The sequence below is a fragment of the Mobula hypostoma genome, chromosome 14 (genome assembly GCF_963921235.1).
Source record: "Mobula hypostoma chromosome 14, sMobHyp1.1, whole genome shotgun sequence".
Lineage (NCBI taxonomy): Eukaryota > Metazoa > Chordata > Chondrichthyes > Myliobatiformes > Myliobatidae > Mobula > Mobula hypostoma.
In genome coordinates, this window is record NC_086110.1 from 20,646,790 (window position 1) to 20,672,385 (window position 25,596).

General features: G+C 43.4%; 1 protein-coding gene across 1 annotated transcript; it reads left to right on the forward strand.

Moving 5' to 3' along the window:
• Window positions 1-10,216: 10,216 nt before the first annotated feature.
• Window positions 10,217-22,097, forward strand: LOC134356462 (tubulin polymerization-promoting protein family member 3-like). Its single transcript, XM_063067417.1, has 3 exons — window positions 10,217-10,410; window positions 18,356-18,509; window positions 21,786-22,097. The coding sequence occupies exons 1-3, from the start codon at window positions 10,217-10,219 to the stop codon at window positions 21,972-21,974; spliced, it is 537 nt and encodes a 178-aa protein (XP_062923487.1). The 3' UTR covers window positions 21,975-22,097.
• The last annotated feature ends 3,499 nt before the right edge of the window (window positions 22,098-25,596 follow it).

Genomic DNA, 25,596 nt, shown 5'->3' on the forward strand with positions numbered 1-25,596 from the left:
GATGAAAGGTGAAAAGCTTAAGGGGAACATGAAGGGGAACTTTTGTAGAATGAGCTGCCAGCACAAGTGGTACATACACAATTGATTTCACTATCTAAGAGAAGTTTGGATAGGTATATGGATAGTAGAGGTATGGATGGCTCTGGTCCCATTGCAGGTCCCGGGCAGTTTAAATGGTTCAGCACTGACTAGATGGGCCAAAGGGCCTGTTTCTGTGCTGTACATTTCTATGACTTTAGGTGTGGTCAAAATGGAAGTGTTGCTGGCAGATTGCCTGGCTTGTCATGCATCATTCAGGATGCCAACACGTCCAGAAGATGCCAAGTGCAGCACCCCTCCGGCCCTGGGATTGGCCTGCACTCCCCTGGCAGGGGATTCATGTGAATTTTACTGGACCTTTCATGGGCACAAATTTCTTGCAGCTGCAAAGTGGCCAGAAGTGCTCCCGACAGCCTCCGCTACAGGCTTGCACACTGTTCATGCATTGAGATGCCTCGTCTCAAGGACTAGTGTTCCAGAACATTTAGTCAGTGACAATGGACCACAGTTTGTTGTGGAACAGTTTCAGTCATTCCTGAAAATAAATGGAATAAGACATATTACATCTGCACCGTACCACCCAGTTACAATTGGCTTGGCAGAAAGCTTTGTTCAGAACTTAAAGAACACACTGCAAGCAATGTCAGCAGAACACACTACACCAACACTGAATCAGAAGCTTTCCAACTTCCTCCTTGCACATTGTGATGCCACCCTCTGCACAGCCAACAACTCACCAGCTATTCTGCTCCTGGGTTGTCCCTTGCACTCACACTTGGATCTCCTCAAGCATAATGTCAGGAGTATACAGGACAAGTAGCTCAGTCAGACTGAAGACCCCTCAAACACTGAGGTTCAATGTTTCTGTCCTGGACAAGCCATTCTGGCGAGGGACTGCAGAGCTGACCAGAGGTGGGTGCTCAGAAATATTAAGGATGGAAGTGGACCACTCTCCTACACAGTGGAGGTTGTGTCTGATACCATCTGGAGAGGAAACGTCAGTCAGTTGAGGAGGGCAGAGTCAATTGTTAGAGAAGAAAGTTCGCTACTGCTATCAGAACCACTTCCAGCAGTCCCAGAATCAACTCCTACAACCACTGAGGAGGCCCCAGAACCTGAGGTTGTTTCACAGCCACAAGCCTCACCTGCCAAGCAGAGTGATTCCCTTCGTCAGGAAAGATTTTATCCCACCAGATAGAAGGGCAGAGGAGACTCAATGGACCAAGGTGCCCAATTCTGCTCCTACAGTGTGTCTTCTGTCTCATTGTTTTTATGTGTATGACAAGGAAAAGGTAAAAGACCATAAGACCTTAAGATATAGGAGCAGAAGTAGGCCATTTGGCCCATCGAATCTGCTCCACCATTCAATCATGGGCTGATCCAGTTCTTCCAATCATCCCCAGTCCCCTGCTTTCACCCCAAACCTTTGATTTCCTGCTTAATCAAAAGCCTATCTATCTCTGCCTTAAATCCACCCAATGACTTGGCCTCCACAGCCGCTTGTGACAACAAATTCCACAGATTTACCACCCTCTGACTAAAGTAATCTCTCTGCATCTCAGTTCTAAAAAGACGTCTTTCAATCCTGAAGTTGTGCCCTCCTGTCCAAGCCTCCCCTACCATGGGAAATCACTTTGCCATATCTAATCTGTTCAGGCTTTTTAACATTCAGAATGTTTCTATGAGATACCCCCATTCTTCTGAACTCCAGAGAAAACAGCCCAAGAGCTGCCAGACATTCCGCATACAGTAAACCTTCCATTCCTGGAGTCATTCTCGTGAATCTTCTCTGAACCCTTTCCAATGTCAGTATATCCTTTCTAAAATAAGGAGCCCAAAACTGCACACAATACTCCAAGTGTGGTCTCACGAGTACCTTATAGAGCCTCAACATCACATCACTGCTCTTAAACCTCTGGAAATGAATATGTGATTGCTCTGGCAGTGCAGTTCAACTCTTGATCATTTACATTACTAACGTTCATGAATTTTTTGAGAGAAGCTGTGGTGAACTTTCCTCGGTGTGCTTGTAAAGAAAATGCTTTCCTTATTTCAGTTCACTCCTTTCTCTGAGGTCCTTTTCTACCACGGTACTGCTCAATGAATAAAGTTACATTCAATTAGTTATGTGTTCAATGAGGAAAAACAAGACTTTTATCAGGTTTGCATGATATCTGACCAAAATATTTAATTAACTATAAACTAAAGTTTCTACTAAGTTGAAAAATATTCGGACATTATTTTACATTTTTCTAGAAAGGCTTTGTACCTTTACAGCTTTGGTTAAGATATCCTGATACATCTAACTTCAGAAAGAAACATCAGCTTTTCCTTTAAACTAGTCTTAAAAATCAGTAGTAGAGCAAACAAAAATGTTGCTTCTATTCATCTTGTGTTAAAATCCAGTTAAAACAATATAAATTGTTAACTGTTTCAGTAATTACTTTCAATACTTTGCAAAAATAACTTTATAGTATTTTACTAACTTTATAACTTTATACTTGTTGCAGGGGATACCTCAAAAATATCATCTACTTTATAGAAAATTCTTAGAAGTTCACAACTTCATTTAAGTTTTTGTTCGGCAAACTACTTTGTTTAGTATACATTTTTATATGTATCAATTTTAGTTACCAATTATATTTAAATAATTCAGTTTTAAGCAAGCCAATACGATACAAATTAATAATAGAAAACGTTAAGAAATTTCTTAAAAAACAGAAAAACAAATACTTTTTGCCCTTTAGGTAATTAGAATTAGTATTCACAATTAAATAAAAGCTAGAAAACTCACACAAAAACAATATAAAAGAGAACCCAGCACAGCTTGATAGTGCAGATATCCAAAAGATTTCATAATGAATGATTGTTGAAGACAAGGGAAATCATGCTCCTTGTTGAATTAGGATCATTCCCTTTTCATATTATTTAACTGTCATTAACATACTTCGTACTTAATATTCTCTGGATATACTCTTCCAATTTAGTAGTTGAAGAATAGGCTTGGTAGAGAGGTTATTCACAAAGTCTCAGTTTCACAGCAAACCACATTGAGAGAAAAAACGATTTTAGTAATAATTCAAAGAGATTCTGGACAAGATTACACATTTGTAATTTAAACTGCGTACAACAAAAGTTACTTCTATTTCTCGAGCAGTGGCTATTCAATGACAGGAAGGGTCTGCTCAAATCTTCCAAATGATGCAAAACCACCAGGAAACTGTCAAACATCTGACCATCTACCACTCAATGGTTCAGAAGTTCCCACCGTTTGACATCTGGCTCACCAAGCGATATTCGTCACATTTTCTTTTCCACTCCCTGACCCAACAGCTTTGCATGTTCCACTTTAATTTTTCCTGAAAAATTTATTATAATCCTGTGTTTCACCAAATAAAATGCTTAAAAGTATGTTGGAATAATATTACTAGAAATAACTTTCAATAATATTGAAATCCAACTAGTTCTGCACCATTAAAATCCCGAGCGAGCCAGAGTTTTGGAGTTTAACTGGTTTCTTTCTCACAGGGAAAAAATAAATTACTCCAGCTTAAATAACACAAACATACAAACAGCCTACTGCCAGTAAACCTCCAGGCATGACATGATTGAGGAGTGAAATTTTAAAGATACAAAGTTCAAAGTTCAGAATTCAAACTTGGAAGTAAATATTATTATCAAAGAACATACATACAACCCTGAGATTCATTTTCTTGTGGGCAATCACAGTAAATACAAGAAACACAATGGAATCAATGAAAGGTTTACCAACAGGACGGAGCATCAACCAATGTGTTCAGGACAACAAACTGCAAATGCAAAAAGAAGGAATATTAAATAATTACTGAATTGGATAAATAAATAAAATAAAAATAGACAGACAGATAGATAAATAAGCAAGCAATAATTAAATATCAGAACATGAGGTGAAAAGTCCTTGAAACTGAGCCCACAGTTTGTGGTAACAGTTCAGTGATGGGCTGAGTGAATTTGAGTGAAGTTATCCCCTCTGGATCAAGAGACTGATGGTTGAAATACTCCCCTGCAGTTTTGTTGCTGTGCAGCTGGAATTTCCTTAACATGCAAAATGTCACACAGTTTTCAGGACGTGCAAAAATTTCCTGCCCAGAACAATAGTTGGTCCGCACAGCTGCAAAAAAAATAGAAGGAATATTGAACTGTATGCAGCACCATGTGGCAGATTGTGAATTAGAAACAGAGATTTCAGGAAACATTCAGCAGGTTGGGCAGCATCTCTGGGAAGAGAAGCAGAGATGGTGTTTCAGGTCAGTGAGCTGATGGAGGATTGACAATTTCAAGTATTAACTCTTTCTGCTCCTACTGATGCTGTCTGACCTGAGCTTTTGTGTGGTGTGGCTTCATCTTTACAGCAGAGGAGGCCGTGGATAGACCTGTCAGAATGGGAATGGGATGTGGTATTAAAATGTGTGGCCACTGGGAGATCCTGCTTTCTCTGGCGGACAGAGCATAGGTAAGATGAAGCCACACTCAGGTTGGAGGAACAACACCTTACATTCCGTAAGGGTAGCCTCCAACCTGATGGCATGAACATTGACTTCTCTAACTTCCGCTAATGCCCCACCTCCCCCTCGTACCCCATCCGTTATTTATTTTTATACATACATTCTTTCTCTCACTCTCCTTTTTCTCCCTCTGACTATACTCCTTGCCCATCCTCTGGGTTCCCCCCCCCCCTTATCTTTCTCCCTGGGCCTCCTGTCCCGTGATCCTCTCATATCCCCTTTGCCAATCACCTGTCCAGCTCTTGGCTCCATCCCTCCCCCTCCTGTCTTCTCCTATCATTTTGAATCTCCCCCTCCCCCTCCCACTTTCAAATCTCTTACTAGCTCTTCCTTCAGTTAGTCCTGACAAAGGGTCCCAGCCTGAAATGTCGACTGTACCCAACTGTACCTCTTCCTAGAGATGCTACCTGGCCTGCTGCGTTCACCAGCAACTTTGATGTGTGTTGCTTGAATTTCCAGTATCTGCATAATTCCTGTTGTTTGCGACCTTAATAACATGCCAGCTTTGAAAAATTTCTAGTTTGCGTCATCTGATCAATTTAACAGAGCAAGATTTAAGGCTAAATCCAGTTACCAGGAGTGAGGAAGACGATAGACAGTATGTAATTCAGCTGTTACCAAACTTGATGAAACTGTGTAAGCACGAGCTATTCAACATCAAACTGTCTGATACAAGATGTGAACCTGTAACATATTACGCATGTTCTTCAGTAATTACTGTTTGAAATTGTGCTTGCATTGATTGGTGTGAAACTAGCAGACCCCAGTTTAATTACATTAAAACTGCAATAATCTGACAATTGAAGAGTCCTGATGATTTGACATCTAGCTCAACAGGTAACGTTTGCCGGATTCCCTTTGTTTTTAGGTGTCTCGTTCCCGTCTTCCTGTTCAATTCAGTTTGGTCCTGATTCTCACATTCTGCTTCAATGTGTGGTTCCATTTCCTACAGTCCCTGGTTACAGGTTTACCAGGAAATTTATAATATTGAGCAGCATGTTCATAAAACTGAACTTTTAAAAAATTGCTGCTATATTTAGTTAAGTTTACTTTCACATGTACAGAAACAGTGAAGTACAGGCACAAAGAAAAATTTACAACCGAGGCCCAACACACAGATCATACACTCAGTGGCTGATTTATTAGGTACACATTGCACCAGCTTCTTAATGCAATTATCTAAACAGCCAATCATGCCAGTAAATCAATTCAGAAAAGCATACAGTGACGGTGTTCTGAAGGGGTACAGGGTTTTTTTTATAGGATATGACGGATAAACAGGAATAGGGTACTAGGATGGTCAAAGATGGGAGGGTAAAGTGTAGGGGTGAGTGTGTGTGTGTGTCCGCGCGGCGCGCGCGCACGACCGAGATTGGGTGAAGGGATTTAGAATATATGTCCAGTGCACATTCCAGAGCAGGTGGCGGTAATGCACCATTAAGCTGGATGCCAACTGCCGTAAAACAAGACACAGACAGACAGACAGACCATGGAATGATAGTTGTTTCTGATCAACCAACACACATCGAAGTTGCTGGTGAACGCACGTCCAGAAGATGCCAAGAGCAGCACCCCTCCAAACCTGGGAATGGCCTGCGCTCCCCTGGCAGAGGATTCATGTGGATTTTACTGGACCTTTCATGGGCACAAATTTCTTGCAGCTACAAAGTGGCCAGAAGTGCTCCCGACAGCCTCCGCTACAGGCTTGCACACTGTTCATGCATTGAGATGCCTCGTCTCAAGGACTAGTGTTCCAGAACATTTAGTCAGTGACAATGGACCACAGTTTGTTGTGGAACAGTTTCAGTCATTCCTAAAAATAAATGGAATAAGACATATTACATCTGCACCGTACCACCCAGTTACAATTGGCTTGGCAGAAAGCTTTGTTCAGAACTTAAAGAACACACTGCAAGCAATGTCAGCAGAACACACTACACCAACACTGAATCAGAAGCTTTCCAACTTCCTCCTTGCACATTGTGATGCCACCCTCTGCACAGCCAACAACTCACCAGCTATTCTGCTCCTGGGTTGTCCCTTGCACTCACACTTGGATCTCCTCAAGCATAATGTCAAGAGTATAAAGGACAAGTAGCTCAGTCAGACTGAAGACCCCTCAAACACTGAGGTTCAATGTTTCTGTCCTGGACAAGCCATTCTGGCGAGGGACTGTAGAGCTGACCAGAGGTGGGTGCTCAGAAATATTAAGGATGGAAGTGGACCACTCTCCTACACAGTGGAGGTTGTGTCTGATACCATCTGGAGAGGAAACGTCAGTCAATTGAGGAGAGCAGAGTCAATTGTTAGAGAAGAAAGTTCGCTACTGCTATCAGAACCACTTCCAGCAGTCCCAGAATCAACTCCTACAACCACTGAGGAGGCCCCAGAACCTGAGGTTGTTTCACAGCCACAAGCCTCACCTGCCAAGCAGAGTGATTCCCTTCGTCAGGAAAGATTTTATCCCACCAGATGGAATGGCAGAGAGGGGAAGGGATGGAGGGCCAGAGAGGGGGTAGGGACAGAGGGCAAAAGAGTCGGGGAGAAGGAGGGACGGCAGGAGAGAGAGGGGGAGGGAGGGATGGAGGGTGAGGGGGGCAGAGGGAGGGAGGGCGAGGGAGAGAGCGGGAGGGAGGGCGAGAGAGGGAGGAGAAGGAGGGAGAGATAGGGGAGGAGAGGGAGGAAGGGTGAGAGAGATGGGGAGGGAGGGACGGCAAGAGAGAGGAGGGGAGGGAGGGAGAGAGAGAGGGGGAGGGAGGGAGGGCTGGAGAGGCGGAGAAGGAGGGAGGGAGGGCGAGAGAGAGAGGGGAGGGAGGGAGAACGAGAGAGGAGGGAGGGAGGGAGGGTGAGAGAAGGGGGAGAGGGAGGGAGGTCGAGAGAGGGGGGAGAGGGTGGGCCAAGGGGCTGTTTCCTATGCTGTGTATTCATTGTTTCTTAAACTAGGACAGACATTGGCAGCAGTGGGCATGCAGCTGATGCCAGGTGATATTGTTGGCAGCAGTGACCATGCAGTTGGTGCCAAGTGATGTTGTTGGCAGCAGTGGGCATGCAGTTGATGCTGGGTGCTGTACACACTTATGAGATGTACATACTTGGTACATCAGACAGCAAGTGATACTTGGAGGGACAAAAATGCTTGCAGGCTAAATGCAGATAAAATGGCCAATGCTTTCTGAATGTCCTGTCCTTATGTTACACGTGTTAGCTTAGGGAGTACTGTTGTTAAATCTATGCCAGCCATTCTGCTACTTCAGCCTTGTTGATGTGGAAGTCGTAGTGAAGAATGCCAGCTGTACTCTGGAGATCCAGCAACCGTTTGTAGGGAGAAGCAGTGCACGTGTTAGAAACAGACGTAAGAGTAGACACAGTTACAGCCCAGACTGAGGATCTGGAGTCTTATTGATTTTGAAATGTTTTTGTTTACTTAGGGAAGGGCACGGCAGCAGGTCCCTTTCCTTCGCAGTGAGCCTGCACTGCCCGATTACAACCACGTGACTGACTACGCTGCTAACCGGTACATCTTTAGTATGTGGGAGTTAACTGGAGCACGCCAAGGAAAGCCACACGGTCATGGGGAGAAGGTACAAACTCCTTGCAGACAGCGGCAGCGATAAACCCAGGTCACTGACACTGTACGGCATTACACTCTTGTGTCAATGGAAAAGAAGTTACCAGTTCAGAGGGATAAGTAATTTCCAGGAAGTGATTGCACTTAGAGAACTGTTTGTCGTTCAGCAGAGCAATAAATATGTTCAAACATGAATCACATCTAGTTTTATCCAGTAAATTAAATCAGAGTCTCAGTAAAATGAGGAGTAGGCTCAGATCTACTCTCCCCATCACGTTTGAACTTGCATCAGTTTAGAATCCATTCTGTTTAGAAAAGCTTTAGCTCTTTTCCTCCCAGAACACATTTATTTGGTTATTCTCAGTAGCTTTCAGTTGGTGAAAGGTCGAAATAATGAAGGTACAGTTTATTTCCAGTGCAACAATCAATGACTTGGTGATCTCCTGATCCGATCCTTATTATCCTGCTAGTCTCGAGGACTGACTTCCACTGCCCCGCTGGGGTTCTGGTGAAATCTTCTCTTCAATGCTGTCCTCCGGGTCTGACCCTCTCTCCATTTCTGCTGAGCTGATTAGATTAGATTAGATTCAACTTCATTGTCATTGTGCTGAGTACAGATACAAAGCCAATGAAATGCAGTTAGCATCTAACCAGAAATGCAAAGAATAGTGTTATTTACAAAATAACTGCGAATAAAAAGTAAGTGCTACAGCATACAAATATAAAAGTACTGAGACAGTACAATACGGATGCAATACTGCTTAGTGCTGTAATGTGAGGTTCAGCAGGGTCACAGCCTCAGGGAAGAAGCTCTTCCTGTGCCTGCTGGTGTGGGAGCGGAGGCTCCTGTAGCACCTACCGGATGGGAGGAGAGTAAAAAGTCCATGGTTAGAGTGAGATGCACCCTTGATAATGCTTTTCACCTTGCTCAGGTAGCGTTTATGGTAGATATTCTCAATGGTGGGCAATTGGGTGCTGATAATCCGCTGGGCAGTTTTCACCACACGCTGGAGTGGTTTGTGGTCTGATACGGGACAATTGCCACACCACACTGAGATGCAGTTGGTGAGTATGCTCTCAATGGTACAGTGGTAAAAGTCCGTCAGTATCCTGGGACAGAGGTGAGCTTTCTTGATGTTCCACAGGAAATAAAGGTGCTGTTGTGCCTTTTTGATCAGGATGGAGGAGTTCAGGGCCCAAGTGAGATCCTCAGAAATGTGGACACCAAGGAATTTGAAGCTTGCTACACACTCCACTACAGCTCCGTTGATGTAGATGGGGATGTGAGTGTGGCTCCTAGCATGCCTGAAGTCCACAATGATCTCCTTGGTCTTCTGGGTGTTAAGGGCCAGGTTGTTGTCGGCACACCACGTGGCCAAGTGCTGGACCTATGCTTCTCTGCTGACAAATGAACAGCAAGCTGTTCACACTCTCTGTGGATCTTGAATAAATTTGGCTTTTCACTGGAAAGGCGGTGAAATAAGGTTTTTACACTCAGTAGCCACTTCATCCGATACTCCTCTACAGCTGCTCATTAATGCAAATATCTAATCAGACAATCATGTGGCAGCAACTTATTGCATAGAAGTATACAAGCATGGTCAAGAGGTTCAGTTGTTCTACAGACCATATGTCAGAATGGGAAAGAAATGTGATTTAAGTGACTTTGACCGTTGGTGCCAGATGGGGTAGCTTGAGTATCTCAGAAACTATGAAATTTTGGGATTTTCGTGTAAAACAGCCTCTACGGTTTAAAAACTTCCAAACTGTGTCAGTTCTGTGGGTGAAAACATCATGCGAATCAGAGGTCAGGCTGGTTCAAGCTGACAGGAAGGTGTCTATAACCCAAATAACCACACGTTCCAACAGTGGTGTGCAGAGGAGCATCTCTGAACGCACAACACATTGGACCTGGAAGTGGATGGGCTGCAGCAGCAGAAGACCATCAGCACACACTGAGTGGCCTCTTCATTAGGTACGGGAGGGGTCTGACAGTGGCCTTGTGCATTTCCGGCAGTAGGCTCTGCAGTAGACGACTTCATTTCTTTCTGTATTCATCAGGAAGATGGCTGAGGGAGGCACAGTGAACATGCAAATGCTACATGAGTCATTCAAGAAGTTTGCGGCCTATGGAGACACCAAAGCCACCGGCAATGAAATGACTGGAAAAAACTGGGCCAAGCTGTGCAAAGACTGCAAAATCATTGATGGCAAAAACATCACCTCAACAGACATTGACATAGTCTTTTCGAAAGTGAAGTAAGTAGCTGATAATGTACAAATCAGAAATACACCACTCCCTGCATTGACTAATTATGTATTGCCCACATGGCCGAGCTGAGTCTTTTGACAAACCTCCGCGATACGAAATAGTACTTTTAAATTTGATAAGGCTATGCTTGTTCAGTTGAAACAGCTGGAAGGAAAACCCATTGTTACTCTTTTACCAGTGCTAAACATTTGTGAAAGTATCAACCAGCTGCTATAAGAGGAACACTGTGGCTCCATCCACAACAAGCAGGATTTTCCACTGGCCAACCACTTTAATTCCAATCCCCATTCCCAACCCAACATGTCGGTCCGTGGCCTCCTCTACTGCCACAGTGAGGTCACTCTCAGGTTGGAGGTGCAACGTCCCATAATCTCTCTAGGTAGCCGGATGCATAAACATCCATTCCTCTGATTCCCTTTAATTTCTGCCTCCTTCCCCTTCTCTCTTTTCCCATTCTCCATTCTGGTTCCATCCTACCCCTCCTCTTCTCCTCCCCTGCCTATCAAGAGCAAGAAGATAGGATGTGAGAGAACAGGACAAATCAGGTGTGACAGTGGATAAGGGTGTATGGAAATGGAGGAGATGGCAGAGGTACTTAATGAATACCTTGCTTCAGTATTCACTACAGAAAAGGATCCTGGCGATGATAGGGATGACTTGCAGCAGACTGAAAAGCTTGAGCATGTAGATATTAAGGAAGAGGATGTGCTGGAGCTTTTGGAAAGCTTCAAGTTGGATATGTCACCGGGACCAGATGGGATGTACCTCAGGCTACTGTGAGAAGCGAGAGAGGAGATTGCTGAGCCTCTGGCAATGATCTTTGCATCATCAATGGGGACGGGAGAGGTTCCGGAGGATTGGAGGGTTGTGGATGTTGTTCCCTTATTCAAGAAAGGGAGTAGGGATAGCCCAGGAAATTGCAGACCAGTGAGTCTTACTTCAGTGGTTGGTAAGTTGACGGAGAAGATCCTGAGAGGCAGGATTTATGAACATTTGGAGAGGCCAAAATATTATTAGGAATAGTCAGCATGGCTTTATCAAAGGCAGGTCATGCCTTACGAGACTGATTGAATTTTTTGAGGATGTAACTAAACACATTGATGAAGGTAGAGTCGTAGATGTAGTGTATATAGATTTTAGCAAGGCATTTGATAAGGTACCCCATGCAAGGCTTATTGAGAAAGTAAGGAGGCATGGGATCCAAGGGGACATTGCTTTGTGGATCCAGAACTGGCTTCCTCACAGAAGACAAAGAGTGGTTGTAGATGGGTCATATTCTGCATGGAGGCCGGTGACCAGTGGTGTGCCTCAGGGATCTGTTCTGGGAAACCCTACTCTTTGTGATTTTTATAAATGATCTAGATGAGGAAGTGGAGGGATGGGTTAGTAAATTTGCTGATGACACAAAGGTTGGGATGTTGTGGATAGTGTGGAGGGCTGTCAGAGGTTACAGTGGGACATTGATAGGATGCAAAACTGGGCTGAGAAGTGGCAGATGGAGTTCAACCCAGATAAGTGTGAAGTTGTTCATTTTGGTAGGTCAAATATGATGGCAGAATATAGTATTAATGGTAAGACTCTTGGCAGTGTGGAGGATCAGCGGGATCTTGGGGTCCAAGTCCATAGGACACTCAAAGCTGCTGCGCAGGTTGACTCTGTGGTTAAGAAGGCATACGGTGCATTGGCCTTCATCAACCATGGGATTGAGTTTAGGAGCCGAGAGGTAATGTTGCAGCTATGTAGGACCCTGGTCAGACCCCACTTGGAGTACTGTGCTCAGTTCTGGTCGCCTCACTACAAGAAGAACATAGAAACTATAGAAAAGGTGCAGAGGAGATTTACAAGGATGTTACCTAGATTGGGGAGCATGCCTTATGAGAATAGTTTGAGTGAACTCGGTCTTTTCTCCTTGGAGCGACGGAGGATGAGAGGTGACCTGATAGAGGTGTACAAGATACTGGTAGGCATTGATTGCGTGGATAGTCAGAGGCTTTTTCCCAGGGCTGAAATGGCCATCACGAGAGGGCATAGTTTTCAGGTGCTTGGAAGCAGGTACAGAGGAGATGTCAGGGGTAAGTTTTTTTTACGCAGAGAGTGGTGAGTATGTGGAGTGGACTGCCGGTGACTGTGTTAGAGGCAGAAACGATGGAGTCTTTTAAGAGACTTTTGGATAGGTACGTGGAGCTTAGAAAAATAGAGGGCTATGGGTAAAGCCTAGGTAGTTCTAAGATAGGGACATGTTCAGCACAGCTTTGTTGTCATAAGGAGGCGGCAGGGAACCCATCCAAGTGCAAGACACAGACACTGAAGTACTAGGGACAGGACTAGGATACAGGGTGAGGGCAAGGACATGGACACGAAAACTGGGAACCCGGAACAGGACTGGACAAGAGAGCTAGGAGCCCGGGCTTGGACTCTGAGCCAGAGACTGGACAAGGACCCAGTACCTGGGTCTTGCCTCTGGCTCAGACCCCAGAACTAGGCGGGGCTAGAGACTCGGGGCTTGGCTTAGGGCGAGGCTCAAGGCTTGGGGTCTTGAAGCTTCGCTTGGGGTGAGGCTCGGCTAGAGTCTTGAGGTCTTGCAGCTCCTCCTGGGCAGGGCGCAGTACTCCTCCTGACACAGGCGAGGGACAGAACCCACCGCAGGGTAATGGCAAACTGGCCTGACTTACCCAACGGAGGCAAGGGACAGGAAGGGACATAGATACAGGATGGCTCCAAGACAAGACTTCAGGTGAGGCGAGAGTTACAGACCAGGCAAGGCCAGGCTTCAGGCGAGGAAACAGAAGGCAGGGGAAGGGATACAAGGAGCAAGAACAATCCAGCTGCCGCGCCCTGGTCTCTGGAGGTATTTATGCAGCCAACCTCAACCAGGATCAGCTGCCTCAATTAGTGCTCAACAGGGACAGAAACAGGGTCGACAGGAAAACCTGGAGCAAGGGTCGATGGACCAGACCGTGAACCGGAATGCGGACTTCACGGACCGGACCATGACATTTGTGGGCTGAAGGGCCTGTATTATGCTGTAGGTTTTTTATGTTTCTATGTTTCTAACCTGCCTCTGATGTCCCTCCTCCTTCCTTTCTCCCATGAGCTAATCTCGTCTCCTATCAACACACACAAAATGCTAGAGGAACTCAGCAGGCCAGGCAGCACCTTGGAAAAGAGTACAGTTGACATTTCAGCTGAAACCCTTTGTCCTGTCATGATTGTTCTTGATAAATTTTTCGATCAAAGTGGCTTGCCATTGTCTCCTTCTGGACAGTGCCTTTGCAAGACAGGTGACCCCAGCCATTATCAATACTCTTCAGAGACTGTCTGCCTGGTGTCAGTGGTCGCATAACCAGGACTTGTGATATGCACCAGCTGCTCATACGACCATCCACTACCTGGTCTCATGGCTTCATGTGACCCTGATATTTTGTTGGGTGGGGGCTAAGCAACTGCTACTCCCTGCCCAAGGGAGACCTGCAGGCTAATGGAGGGAGGACCACTTTGTACCTCCTTATATCTCGCTGAAATTTAGAGCGATTGGTGCGGGGGGGGGCAGGATCTCATTGAAACCTTTCAAACGCTGAAAGACCTCGACAGAGTAGATGTGGAAAGGATGTTTCCCATGGTGGGGGAGTCTAGGACAAGAGCGCACAGCTGAAGAAAATGGGGCGCCCATTTAAAAGAGAGATGTAGAGAAATCTCTTTAGCCGGAGGGTGATAAATTCCTAGAATATGTTACCACAGGCAGCTGTGGAGGCCAGGTCGTTGGGTGTATGTCAGGCAGAGCTTGATCAGTTCTTGATTGGATGTGGCATTAAAGGTTATGGGGAAAAAGCTGGGGAGTGGGGCTGAGGGGGGGGAAATGATTAGCTATGATTAAATGGCAGGGCAGACTTGATGGGCTAAATGGCCTAATTGTGCTCCTGTGTCTTATGGTAGAGATAACTCTGCAACCCACCACCCAAAATATAAAACTTGCACTGTCTGTTCTGTATGCCAGTATTTCATATTCTTACAAGTAACTTAAAGGGTCAAGGAGAAATATCAGCAGTTGACCAAAAGTAGTTCATGCTCCAGTGTGTCTGACAAAGCAGAGCATAAAGCGTTATCTGATGAAAATAATCCTCCTTGCTCTGTGAGCTGATGCCTGATCCTCTGTAAATTTTCAGCACGACGTGTTTTAAGAGTATGCACATTCTCTCCCTGTTACCAAACAGACTGAGGTTATATTTACTGAGGTTAGCATAAAAGTTGATCATGACTGATACAATAGCCTAATTTACTTATCTGTATCTCCTTTCAACACCACAGAAGGCCATTCAGCCCATTGACAATGTTAACTTCCAGAGGTGTGCTATTCCCACACCACGTTTCCCTGGAAGCAGGGCAGTCAGTGCCAACTGTACGATGTGTTCTGGCTTTCGCCCACATACCAACGACGTGTGGTTAGAGTTACTGAGCTGTGGGCATGCAATCCTGTTGCCAGAGGCATTACGAGACCTGAAGGCAGCACAGCACAATCCTCACTGATCTGATTTCATGTAAATGACACGCTTACTTGTATGCTTTGATGTACATGAGACAAATGATGGAGGATCTTGGCTAACTGGGTCGGGTAAAAACATTTGCGAGACGAAAGAATTGGGTGTCTGGATTGCTTAATGCCTAGATCAGCAGAGAATCATGATACTGCCCTCTAGTCTACTGCTGTAAACACAAGACTACGTGGTACTGCCGTCTACCCTACTGCTGTAAACACAAGACTACATGGTACTGCCCTCTAGTCTACTGCTGTAAACACAAGACTACATGGTACTGCCCTCTAGTCTACTGCTGTAAACACAAGACTACGTGGTACTGCCCTCTAGTCTACTGCTGTAAACACAAGACTACATGGTACTGCCCTCTAGCCTACTGCTCTAAACACAAGACGACGTGGTACTGCCCTCTAGCCTACTGCTGTAAACACAAGACTACGTGGTACTGCTCTCTAGCGTACTGCTGTAAACACAAGACTATGTGGTACTGCCCTCTAGTCTACTGCTGTAAACACAAGACTACGTGGTCCTGCCCTCTACCCTACTGCTGTAAACACAAGACTACATGGTACTGCCCTCTAGTCTACTGCTGTAAACACAAGACTACGTGGTACTGCCCTCTAGTCTACTGCTGTAAACACAAGACTGCATGATACTGCCCACTACCCTACTGCTGTAAACACAAGACTGCATGATACTGCCCACTACCCTACTGCTGTAAACACAAGACTACGTGGTCCTCCCCTCTAGCCTACTGCTGTAAACACAAGACTATGTGGTACTGCCCTCTAGTCTACTGCTGTAAACACTTGACTACGTGGTCCTGCCCTCTAGTCTACTGCTGTAAACACAAGACTACGTGGTCCTGCCCTCTAGTCTACTGCTGTAAACACAAGACTACGTGGTACTGCCCTCCAGCCTCCTGCTGTAAACACAAGACTACGTGGTACTGCCCTCTACCCTACTGCTGTAAGCACAAGACTACGTGGTACTGCCCTCCAGTCTACTGCTGTAAACACAAGACTACATGGTACTGCCCTCTAGTCTACTGCTGTAAACACAAGACTACGCAGTACTGCCCTCCAGCCTCCTGCTGTACACCACGAGGCTCCGTGACTTAATTGTGGAAGAAAATTCTGAATCAAGGGTTGTTACCACCCTGCACCTTCGTTTAATTAGCAATACGCCTAGTGCTGATCTTAGCGCATAACACATCAGTATAAACAAGATGGAGACAGTGAGGGTCGTACATTGCAGGGAGGACCCTGTGGGCAGTCAAGTTTCTGACAATTAAACAGTTTGGTTTTCCTTCATGTGTGCAGTACAAACATATAAAACAAATTATACTTATGTCTCATATCACTAATATACTTCTAAGAATTTTGATGACAAGAGCTAAAAGTAAGACACAAGCTGAAATAGGTAAAGAACAATGTGGTTTTGTGTAAGACGAAGGTACAAGAAATGCGATATTGATGTGAAGGATGCTATCAGAACGAGCTATTCCAGTGCAAGAAGATTTATTTGTTTGTTTTATCGACTACACAAAAACATTTGATAAAGTGAAGCACAATAAATTATTTGAAATATTACAGGAAACTCTAGATCTAGATTCGAAAGACCTCCATCTAATCAGAAATCTGTACTGGGAACAAACTGCCACTGTAAGAATAGATGGAGAAGTTAGTCTGTTTACGAAAATCAAGAGAGGTGTTAGACAAGGGCATGTTTTCTCCCCTGATTTGTTTAATGTGTACAGTGAAACAATGTTACAAAAAATAAGAGACATCTTGGGAATCAAAGTTGGCGATGAAAACATCAATAATATCAGATATGCAGATGACACTGTGTTAATTGCAAGTACAGAGGAAGAACTGCAAAACTTAATTGATATACTTGTTGAAGAAAGTGCAAAAATGGGTCTATCTATTAATTGCAAAAAGACAGAATGTATAGTGATAGCCACAAAGAAGGAGAATCCTATCTGCAGGCTGAAAATAAACAGGGAAGACATCAAACAAGTACAGAACTTTTGCTACTTAGGAAGCTGGGTGAAATCAGATGGCAGGTGCGACATGGATATCAAAAGAAGAATAGGGATGGCAAAAGACACCTTTACGAGAATGAAGAGTATACTGACCAATACTAAACTAGGCATGACAATCTGCTTCAGAGTACTGAAATGTTACGTTTACCCAGTTATGTTATATGGATCAGAATGTTGGGCAATATCTAGTAATGAGGAAACGAATTGAAGCAGCAGAGATGTGGTTTTTGAGGAGGATGCAAAGAATATCATGGACAAAATGAATATCTAAGGAGGATGTCATGAACAGAGCAAGCACAAAAAGAGAAATAATGTATGAGATCATGAAAAGGCAACGTAACTTCATCGGACATGTGATTAGGAAAGAGGAGTTAAAATGCACGGTAATTACGGGAAAGATTGAAGGGAAGAAAGCAAAGGGAAGGCAAAGGCCAATGATGATGGAGACAGCAGCCAGAGAACTGGAAATGAATACCAATGAATTGATCCACTTGACCCGAAACAGGAGTGTGTGGGCCACGGCAGTCAAAGCTCAAACTGGGCATGGCACCTGATGATGATGACTTTGATGACTTAGTCCAATTAAGGATTTAATAAACCTTCTTTATATCATAAATAACGACTCACCATTTGGCCTGGGTTCTCAGGATGCTTGCAATAACCTATCTTAGTTTCAAGGCTGTTCTGATAACCTATCTGTGTGTGTTGTGGGCAGAAAAGAGACTGTCTCTAGCATTTTCAAGGGAATTGATAAAACACACAAGATCAATTTTGTTTGACCTTTGTAATTGACTTTCTGTGTGCATCACAGTATAGAAAAGGCTGTGACTATCTTTCTTTTGAAGACTTGTCAATCGCACTGTTAGCGAACCATTCTTCCTTTATTCACGAATAAAGATATTCTCTAGTCACTTCAATATTCATGTCCAACTTATTAGTGACCAACTTTAATTGAAATTTCTTACCAATTAATTTCCCTTACACAAATAAAGTTAATCTTTAAAGGTTTTCAATCTTTACCTTTTCTCTCTAATTTCCCATTATCTCCCCTCAGATTCTATCTCTTCATCTGTACATTAGGGTCAATATCTATAAATCAGATCATATTCCTTAAAACTTCAAATACTATTTCTGAAATTGGTCTATTATAATAGTATGATGGATGTCTCATTTGAAAAGTGTATACAATAAAGAAAAGTATTAATTGTTCAAGTGATTTGCAAATTCCAAATTCTATACATGAGGAAGTTTAACTGATGCACATTTTAAACATAATATAATGATATAATGATTTAATTCTTATCGCCATTTAAAAAACCAGAAATGAAGTATTTTAATTACATATGCACACAGGGCCAAAACAGCTCGCATAATCACCTTTGAAGAGTTTAAAGATGCTCTGGCAGAGCTGGCCCCAAAGAGATTCAAAGCCCGAAGTAAGGAGGAAGCTACCGAGGCAGCTTACAGGCTGATTGCAGGGAAAGATCCAGCAAATGTTGGTGTGACGGTGAGTGAATCTGCAGAGATTCTCCAGTGAGGGAAAGAATGCCAGCTAGCAAGTCTGAACTGTTTTCGTGCATCATGGGATCAGCAGACACAGGCCATTGTTGTTGAGGACAGGGGATGAGGCAACATCAAATAATAGGGCAGGAAAACGTAAGGCGGTTCACCAAAACTGCCCCGCAAAGTCTTGAATGCTTTGTGAATTTGAATTTCTGACTACAGTCATCATTTGCCTTAGTGCCTTGTGCATCTGAATTTCTGATGATCCACTCTCACTGCAGTTGCAAAAAAAAATACCCTGAATGGTTCTGTGCAGAAAAATTCGTAAGATGATCAAAGTACACCACATTAATCGTGATCGATTTATCTAGTTTTATCTTAATTTTATGCACAGTATATCTTTTACAGACATTAACTTGTCCATTTCTATGTTAAAGATGAACAGTGAATCCACATGTATGATAACTGTGTCTAATGGCATTTAGCTGGAAAAGAACAGGCTGACGAACAATCTTGCCTTGTCTTTTTGTAAGTTTACATCCATACAAACATATAACTGCAATCAGGTTCATTACTTTAAACACACCATTCTGTCCCCCTTGCATCTATAGCTCCCCAAGGCTGGCTGGCCTGCTATCCTGAAATAACTGAAAGCACTGTGCTTCCTACATCATATGAAACTGTTAGCTTAGGTAGCTTCTATAAAAGTACCCACGAAAGTCTTAGGAGGTGTTGCACTGGTTTATCTATCCCCTGAGAGGGTACGTCCAAATGCTTAGTTTTGGACACTTCTAAAGATACATTTGCTAGCACCATGAAATCAAATAAAATACAGAGAAACTATCTCTCTGGCTACATAGGCCTCCCCACCTTTCCAATTGCTCTCTCTCCCTCTGTGTCCCAAGAAGATTTGAGATGAGATCTCATAGGGACACTAGCTCCACATTGCTTTGTACGTGTATGGTTTGCTAACAGCAGAGACTATTCATACAGAGGGGATCAACACAATGAGTTTGAGTCTGAATAACAGGTCTCATGCGGTTCCTGAGGCTGTGGAGGCAGCAGAGTTTGGCGCTTGGGACTGATGGGTAGGTCCCCTTTAACTGACTTATTCTGTCTGTTCTGTGGGTATCTATGGAGGCTCCCACCAATAACACACAAAATACTGGAGGAATTCAGCAGGTCTGCTACCATCTGGAATGAAGATTCAGAGTTTTGGGCCAGGACTCTTCATCAGGACTGAAAAAGAAGGAGGAAGAAGTCAGAATAAGAAGCTGGGGGTAGGGGGACGAGTACAAGCTGGCAGATGACAGACGAAACCAGGTGAGTGGGAAGGTGGGTGTCACCAGTCTACCTTGACACTTTCATCATCTTTGCTGCCTGCCCACACCACGAACATTGTGACCAGATCTTGTAAGATTATGACGTTCCCAACAGTAGGTGAATGTTAACTCACCCCATTTCCGTAATTCGATATTCAGGTCGTGATCCCAAATCCCCTCTGATGGAGCCGCTGATCTTCCTCAACTCACTGTCTATAGTGGACCATCCTTCACCCATCTCATCTCCGGGTGCCCGCATAAGGTGACTGGCAGGGGGTTGCCACAGCACGGGGCATCTCCTTCATCTTGCGGTGATGTTTTGACCCACAGAAGAGTTGTTGCCTGAGCAGTATTGCCTTTTTCAGGTCAGAACAATATCTAGCCTTCTGGCCATCTAATCCTCCCTTTCATCAGCAAACGGCAATTTTATGGTGTGTGCTTCATCTTTCACAGGGAGTTTGCTTTTAGTTCCTTTATTTTCCAGGACTTTTTAAGCATGAATTATATGAAAGCAGAAGAAATATCTCCTTTTGGGCATACTCTATGACCTCACTATTAACAACACTAAACACAGACAAAGCAGCTCAAATACTGCCCCATTCATCAATTTTCTCTCTCCCGATTGGAAAGACTCCCCTTGCTCTACCCATCCTCCCATTATCTTTTCTACTACTGAGAACTAACTTATCTTGTTGCTCTTTGAGTTCTGATGAAGGTCTTTGGAGCTGAAACATGCATCTTGTTTCACCTTCGGTCTGCTGAGCTTCGATTCTCTTGTTGTTCTCTGCTGTTTTCTTACGGCTAGAAAAAATATAACCTGCACATCATTGTCTGGGCAAACGTGAATATATATTTAAATAATGATGAGGGGGGGTCTCGGCACGAAACATCAACTGTTTACTCTGTCTATAGGTGCTGCCTAATCTGCTGAGCTCCTCCAGCATTATGTGTGTGCTGCTCTGGATTTCCAGCATCTGCAGAATCTCTTGTGTTTATGTATGTTTAAATGATTGGTTACTCTGAACCCGACATATTCACGTATGTGAAATATAATTAAAATTGCATTGATCAAAAATGGATCACTTCTGTTGGTTACAGTGTGAAAATATCAAATTGTGACTCAACAAACAGACGAAAATCTGCAGATGATGGAAATCCTGAGTAAGAGTCACAGCCCAAAACGTCGACTGTTTACTCAAACATTTTGTGTGTGTTCAATTCATTCACATGTTAAAATAAGATTAGATATTATTTAAATTAAAATTGCAAGTTCATAAAGGCTGGTCAGTTTTAGAAATCATGTATCCGTGACATTTGTTGCCAATTCTTTATGTGATTTCATCAAACAGACGTTGTATTTCGTAATAAAATCCCTACGATGATGGATTAAAATACATGTACATTGCATCTATTATTTGAATGAGTACAGGCTGTTCAGAGACAAAGGAATTCTGCAGCATAGCCAAAGTCTTATCATTAAACAGAGTTAAGAAGGAGTTAGATATTCTCCTTGGGGCTTGAGGGGTCAAGGTATATAGGGAGAAAACGGAATACATACCTTACTGAATTTGGATAGCAACACAAAGATTGCAGATGATGGAACCTAGAACAAGAAGCAAATTGCAGGAGGAACTCAACAGGTCAGGTGGCATCTGAACTGGGGAATGAACAGTTGACATTTTGGATCAAAATCCCTTATCAGTTGACTGAATAATCAATCGTATTCAATGGTGGAACAGGCTCAAAGAGCCAAATGCTGCCGCAGAACAAGAAATTTCACAACTTATGTCGGAGTTAATACACCTGATTCTGATTATGATGGTTCTATAATTGTCACTATCTTATGAGCTGGTCATGAACTCAGGTATGGGCCTGACTGGATCAGAAAATAACAAAGTGGATGAAATGAACTTCTAACTTAATTTTCTTCTTTTAACCAAGTTTTATTTTGTTTTTAGAAAGTAACGAAGACTGGTGCTGTTAACAGGCTGACTGACACGTCCAAGTATACAGGATCCCACAAGGAACGATTTGATGAAGGTGGAAAAGGCAAAGGGAAGATTGGTCGAGAGGACGTATTGGAGAATACAGGTTATGTGGGAGCCTACAAAGGAGCTGGAACATATGATGGAAAGGCAAAATGTTAAACGTGATTTCTGGTTTATTTGGCTTGGTTAACCTGCTGAAGACTTAGTAAAATGTATAATCATTCAGCTTTAACAAGCTTTTAGTTGAAAGTAATTATAATATATAACATGATTTTCAGTATGGAAACACCAGATTTATACTAAATCTTTCTGTATTTTATGTAAAAATTAGTCCTTTAAAAATAAACATTTAATGCCTATGTTAAACATAAATGGAATGTTTTTGTGCAACACACACAAGCTATTGGAGGAACTTCGCAAGTCAGCCAGCATTTTTGGAGGAGCATAAACAATCGATGCTTAAGGCTGAGATCCTTCATCAGGACTGATGATCTGTCTTGATGAAGACTCTCAGACTGAAACGTCAGTTGTGTATTCCTCTCCATGGATGCTGCCCAACTTGCTGGTTTCCTCCAGCACGTTTTGTGCATTGCTCAGTATTTCCAGCATCAGCAGAATAGAGTGCTAGAGTCATAGAGCACTACAGCTCAGAAACAGGCCCTTCAGCCCATCCGGTCTGTGCTGAACTGTTAGTCTGCCGTTGAACCCACATCCACCACTCTGCTGGCAACTCGTTACACACTTGCACTACCCTCTGAGTAGAAAAGCTCCCCCTCAAGATCGTCTTAAATATGTCACCTCTCACCTTTAACCTATGACCTCTAGTTCTAGTCTCACCTGACCTCAGTGGAAAAGGCCTGCTTGCATTTACCCTATCTATACCCCTCACAATTTTGTATTCCTCTGTCTCATCTCTCTTCATTTGCCCATGCTCCAAGGAATAAAACCCTAACCTATTCAACCTTTCCCTACAACTCAGGTCCTCAAGTCCTGGTAACATCCTTGTAAGTTTTCTCTGTGCTCTTTCGATTTATTGATAGCTTTCCTGTAGGTAGGTGACCAGAACTGTGCACAATACTCCAAATATGGCCTCACCAATGTCTTATACAACTTCAACATAACATCCCAACTCCTGGACACAGTACTCTGATTTATGAAGGCTGATGTAACAAAAGATCTCTTTACACCCCTGTCTATCTGTGAGGCCACTAAGCTCGCCTGTCTTATTTACAATGCTCCTTGTATTGAAATAGGTGCAACTCAGAATATTAGTCCTGCCACGTTCAATCTTTCAGTACCTGTCTTTGTATGTGGGCTGAACATCTACTTTCCCCACAGCCACTCTACTACCTGCCCTGGCACTCTGCTTTCCAGTCCTTTGCAACTCTAGTTTATATCTCCCTGTGTAGCACAAGCAAACGTTCTCTCAGGGATATTGGTCCCCCTCCAGTTCAGGTGCAAACTACTCCGTCTGCACAGGTCCCAGCTCCCCTGGAATAGAGTCCAATTCCAAAAATCTGAATCCCCCTTGTACACTATCTTTAATGTCCTCACCTCATTTCTTGCACCCTTTTTAGATTAACATCAAATAATGGTATCGCACTGGATACCAAAACAGACATGTGAGAATAAAGTTCATGCTCTAGCCATTGTGTAATGAATAATCACCAGAAATCACTGGGAGGGAACCTCATAAGTATGCCTCTGTAAATGGAATGGGACTCAGTGAGATACCATAACCTGGCATCACCCAGTTAATAAGATTATTAGTAGATTAATGAGTTATACTACTTTAACTAGATTTTCGATAGTGATAGTTTTTACGGAAAATTAAATCTTTCTGATGACGATATCCTGATACCTCACCGGAAGTTGAGATCCAAAAAGGGGTTCACCAGGGCTGCATTATCTCCCCTTATTACTTAACATTTACTCAGAGGTAATCTTCAGGGTGTTGAACAATGAAGCTGGTGTCCGAATTGGTGGAGTGACGGTGAACAGCTTGAGGTATGCAGATGACTCAGTGTTGTTAGCCGAGACTGAGGACGAGTTACTCAGAATAGTAGATAAGATAAATGCTGAAGGAGAACGATTTGGAATGAAAATAAATGCTGCAAAGACGAAGATGATGGTAGTATCACGGAAGAAAGAAATCCCCAAAATCAGTATCAAAATTAATGGCTTAGGCATAGAGCAAGTCAAGAAGTTTGTGTACTTGGGACAGATGGTCACAGAGGATGGGAAATGTGATACAGAAATTAGACGAAGAATTGAGATTGCAAGATCAACGATCGGGAGCCTGAGTGACGTGCTGTGTGGCAAGAGGTTGGACTTTGGGCTGTGTTGTAGAACTTGGAAATGCTACGTCTGGAGCAGTCTGTTGTATGGAGTCCAATCGTGGACCTTATGCAAGGAAGCGCAACGACGACTGGAGGCATTTGAGATGTGGTGTTTAAGGAGAATGCAGAAAATTAGATGGGTGATGAAGGTCAGTAATATGGAAGTGTTGAAGGGAGCGAGGAGAGAAAAGGAGTTGCTGAAGAATGTGAAGAAAAGGAAGCTGGAATATGCCGGGCATTTGTTAAGAGGTGGTGGACTGCAGAAGTTGTTATTGGAAGGAATGATAGAAGGAAAGAGGGAAAGAGGAAGGCAGCCAGCCACTTGGTACGAGAATGTGAGGCAATGGACTGGGTTGAGTGATGCTGAGGCCAGAGAAAGAGCGCAAGATGGAAGAAGATGGAGGTGCACAGCCGCCGATCCCGGATTCGGGACGGCACCCGCTGACTGACTGATAACCATATAGGAGCATAGTAGGATCAATTAATACTTTTAGTATTGAAACTTTGTACAAGTACTTTCCGCCCTCTTTGGCACACTTTAAGTTTGGAAATAGACTGCTCTGTTGCACATCCTAAATGCTTTGTGTCCAGAGTAAAACTACAAAATACATAAAACAGAGAACAGTACAGCACAGGATCAGGCCATGATGTTATGCTGAACCAGTTAAATTAGTAATCTAAATGGCTAACTAAGTGAATCCTCTCTGTCCACACAATGTCTGTCTCCTTCCATTTTCCCCACACTCGTGTGCCCATCTAAACATCTCTGAAAAGTCTCGAGTGTATCTGCTTCTGCTGTCACCATGTATCCTATTCCATAACATCACACGGACAGAAAGCTAAAATAGCGTGCAGTATAATCAACTGTATTGCTGCTTCCCTGATGTTATTCATCTAAATAAGTTTGAATTAAAAAATGACATACACAAACATTACTATGATGCTAATAAACCACAGTACTATTCACCAAGAGTTCTTGCCCTGTTTTTTTAACAACCTGGATTGATAATTATTGTTTATAAATGATTGGAAATGTTCACATGACAGCAGGATGAATTTACATTGTGGTGTCGTTATCCATCATGAACACCTCCTTGCAGGCAGCAGGCAGCTTACAGGAAACACTTGGCAGTGCATCTGTGATTTCACCATGGCATCCAGAATGGGAACATTTAACCCAGCGACTGTAGTGTCAGTTCAAAGCTAAGTATATCTTGTTCTAGGAGAATTTTTCAAAGATAAGGTACTTGAAGAATCAGTAAAGTGTATGAGATTCCTTGGCATCTTTGATACTTATGGGTGAAGCACCCAAAGGAAATCAAAGTTCAGCTACATCCAGGGCGTGACGCTGGTAAACACATGTTTCTCCATGGAAACTGCACGTTCATCTAAACAATAAAACAGCTGCTTTTAATAAAGTTTCGTCTACAGCCGAGCATGGT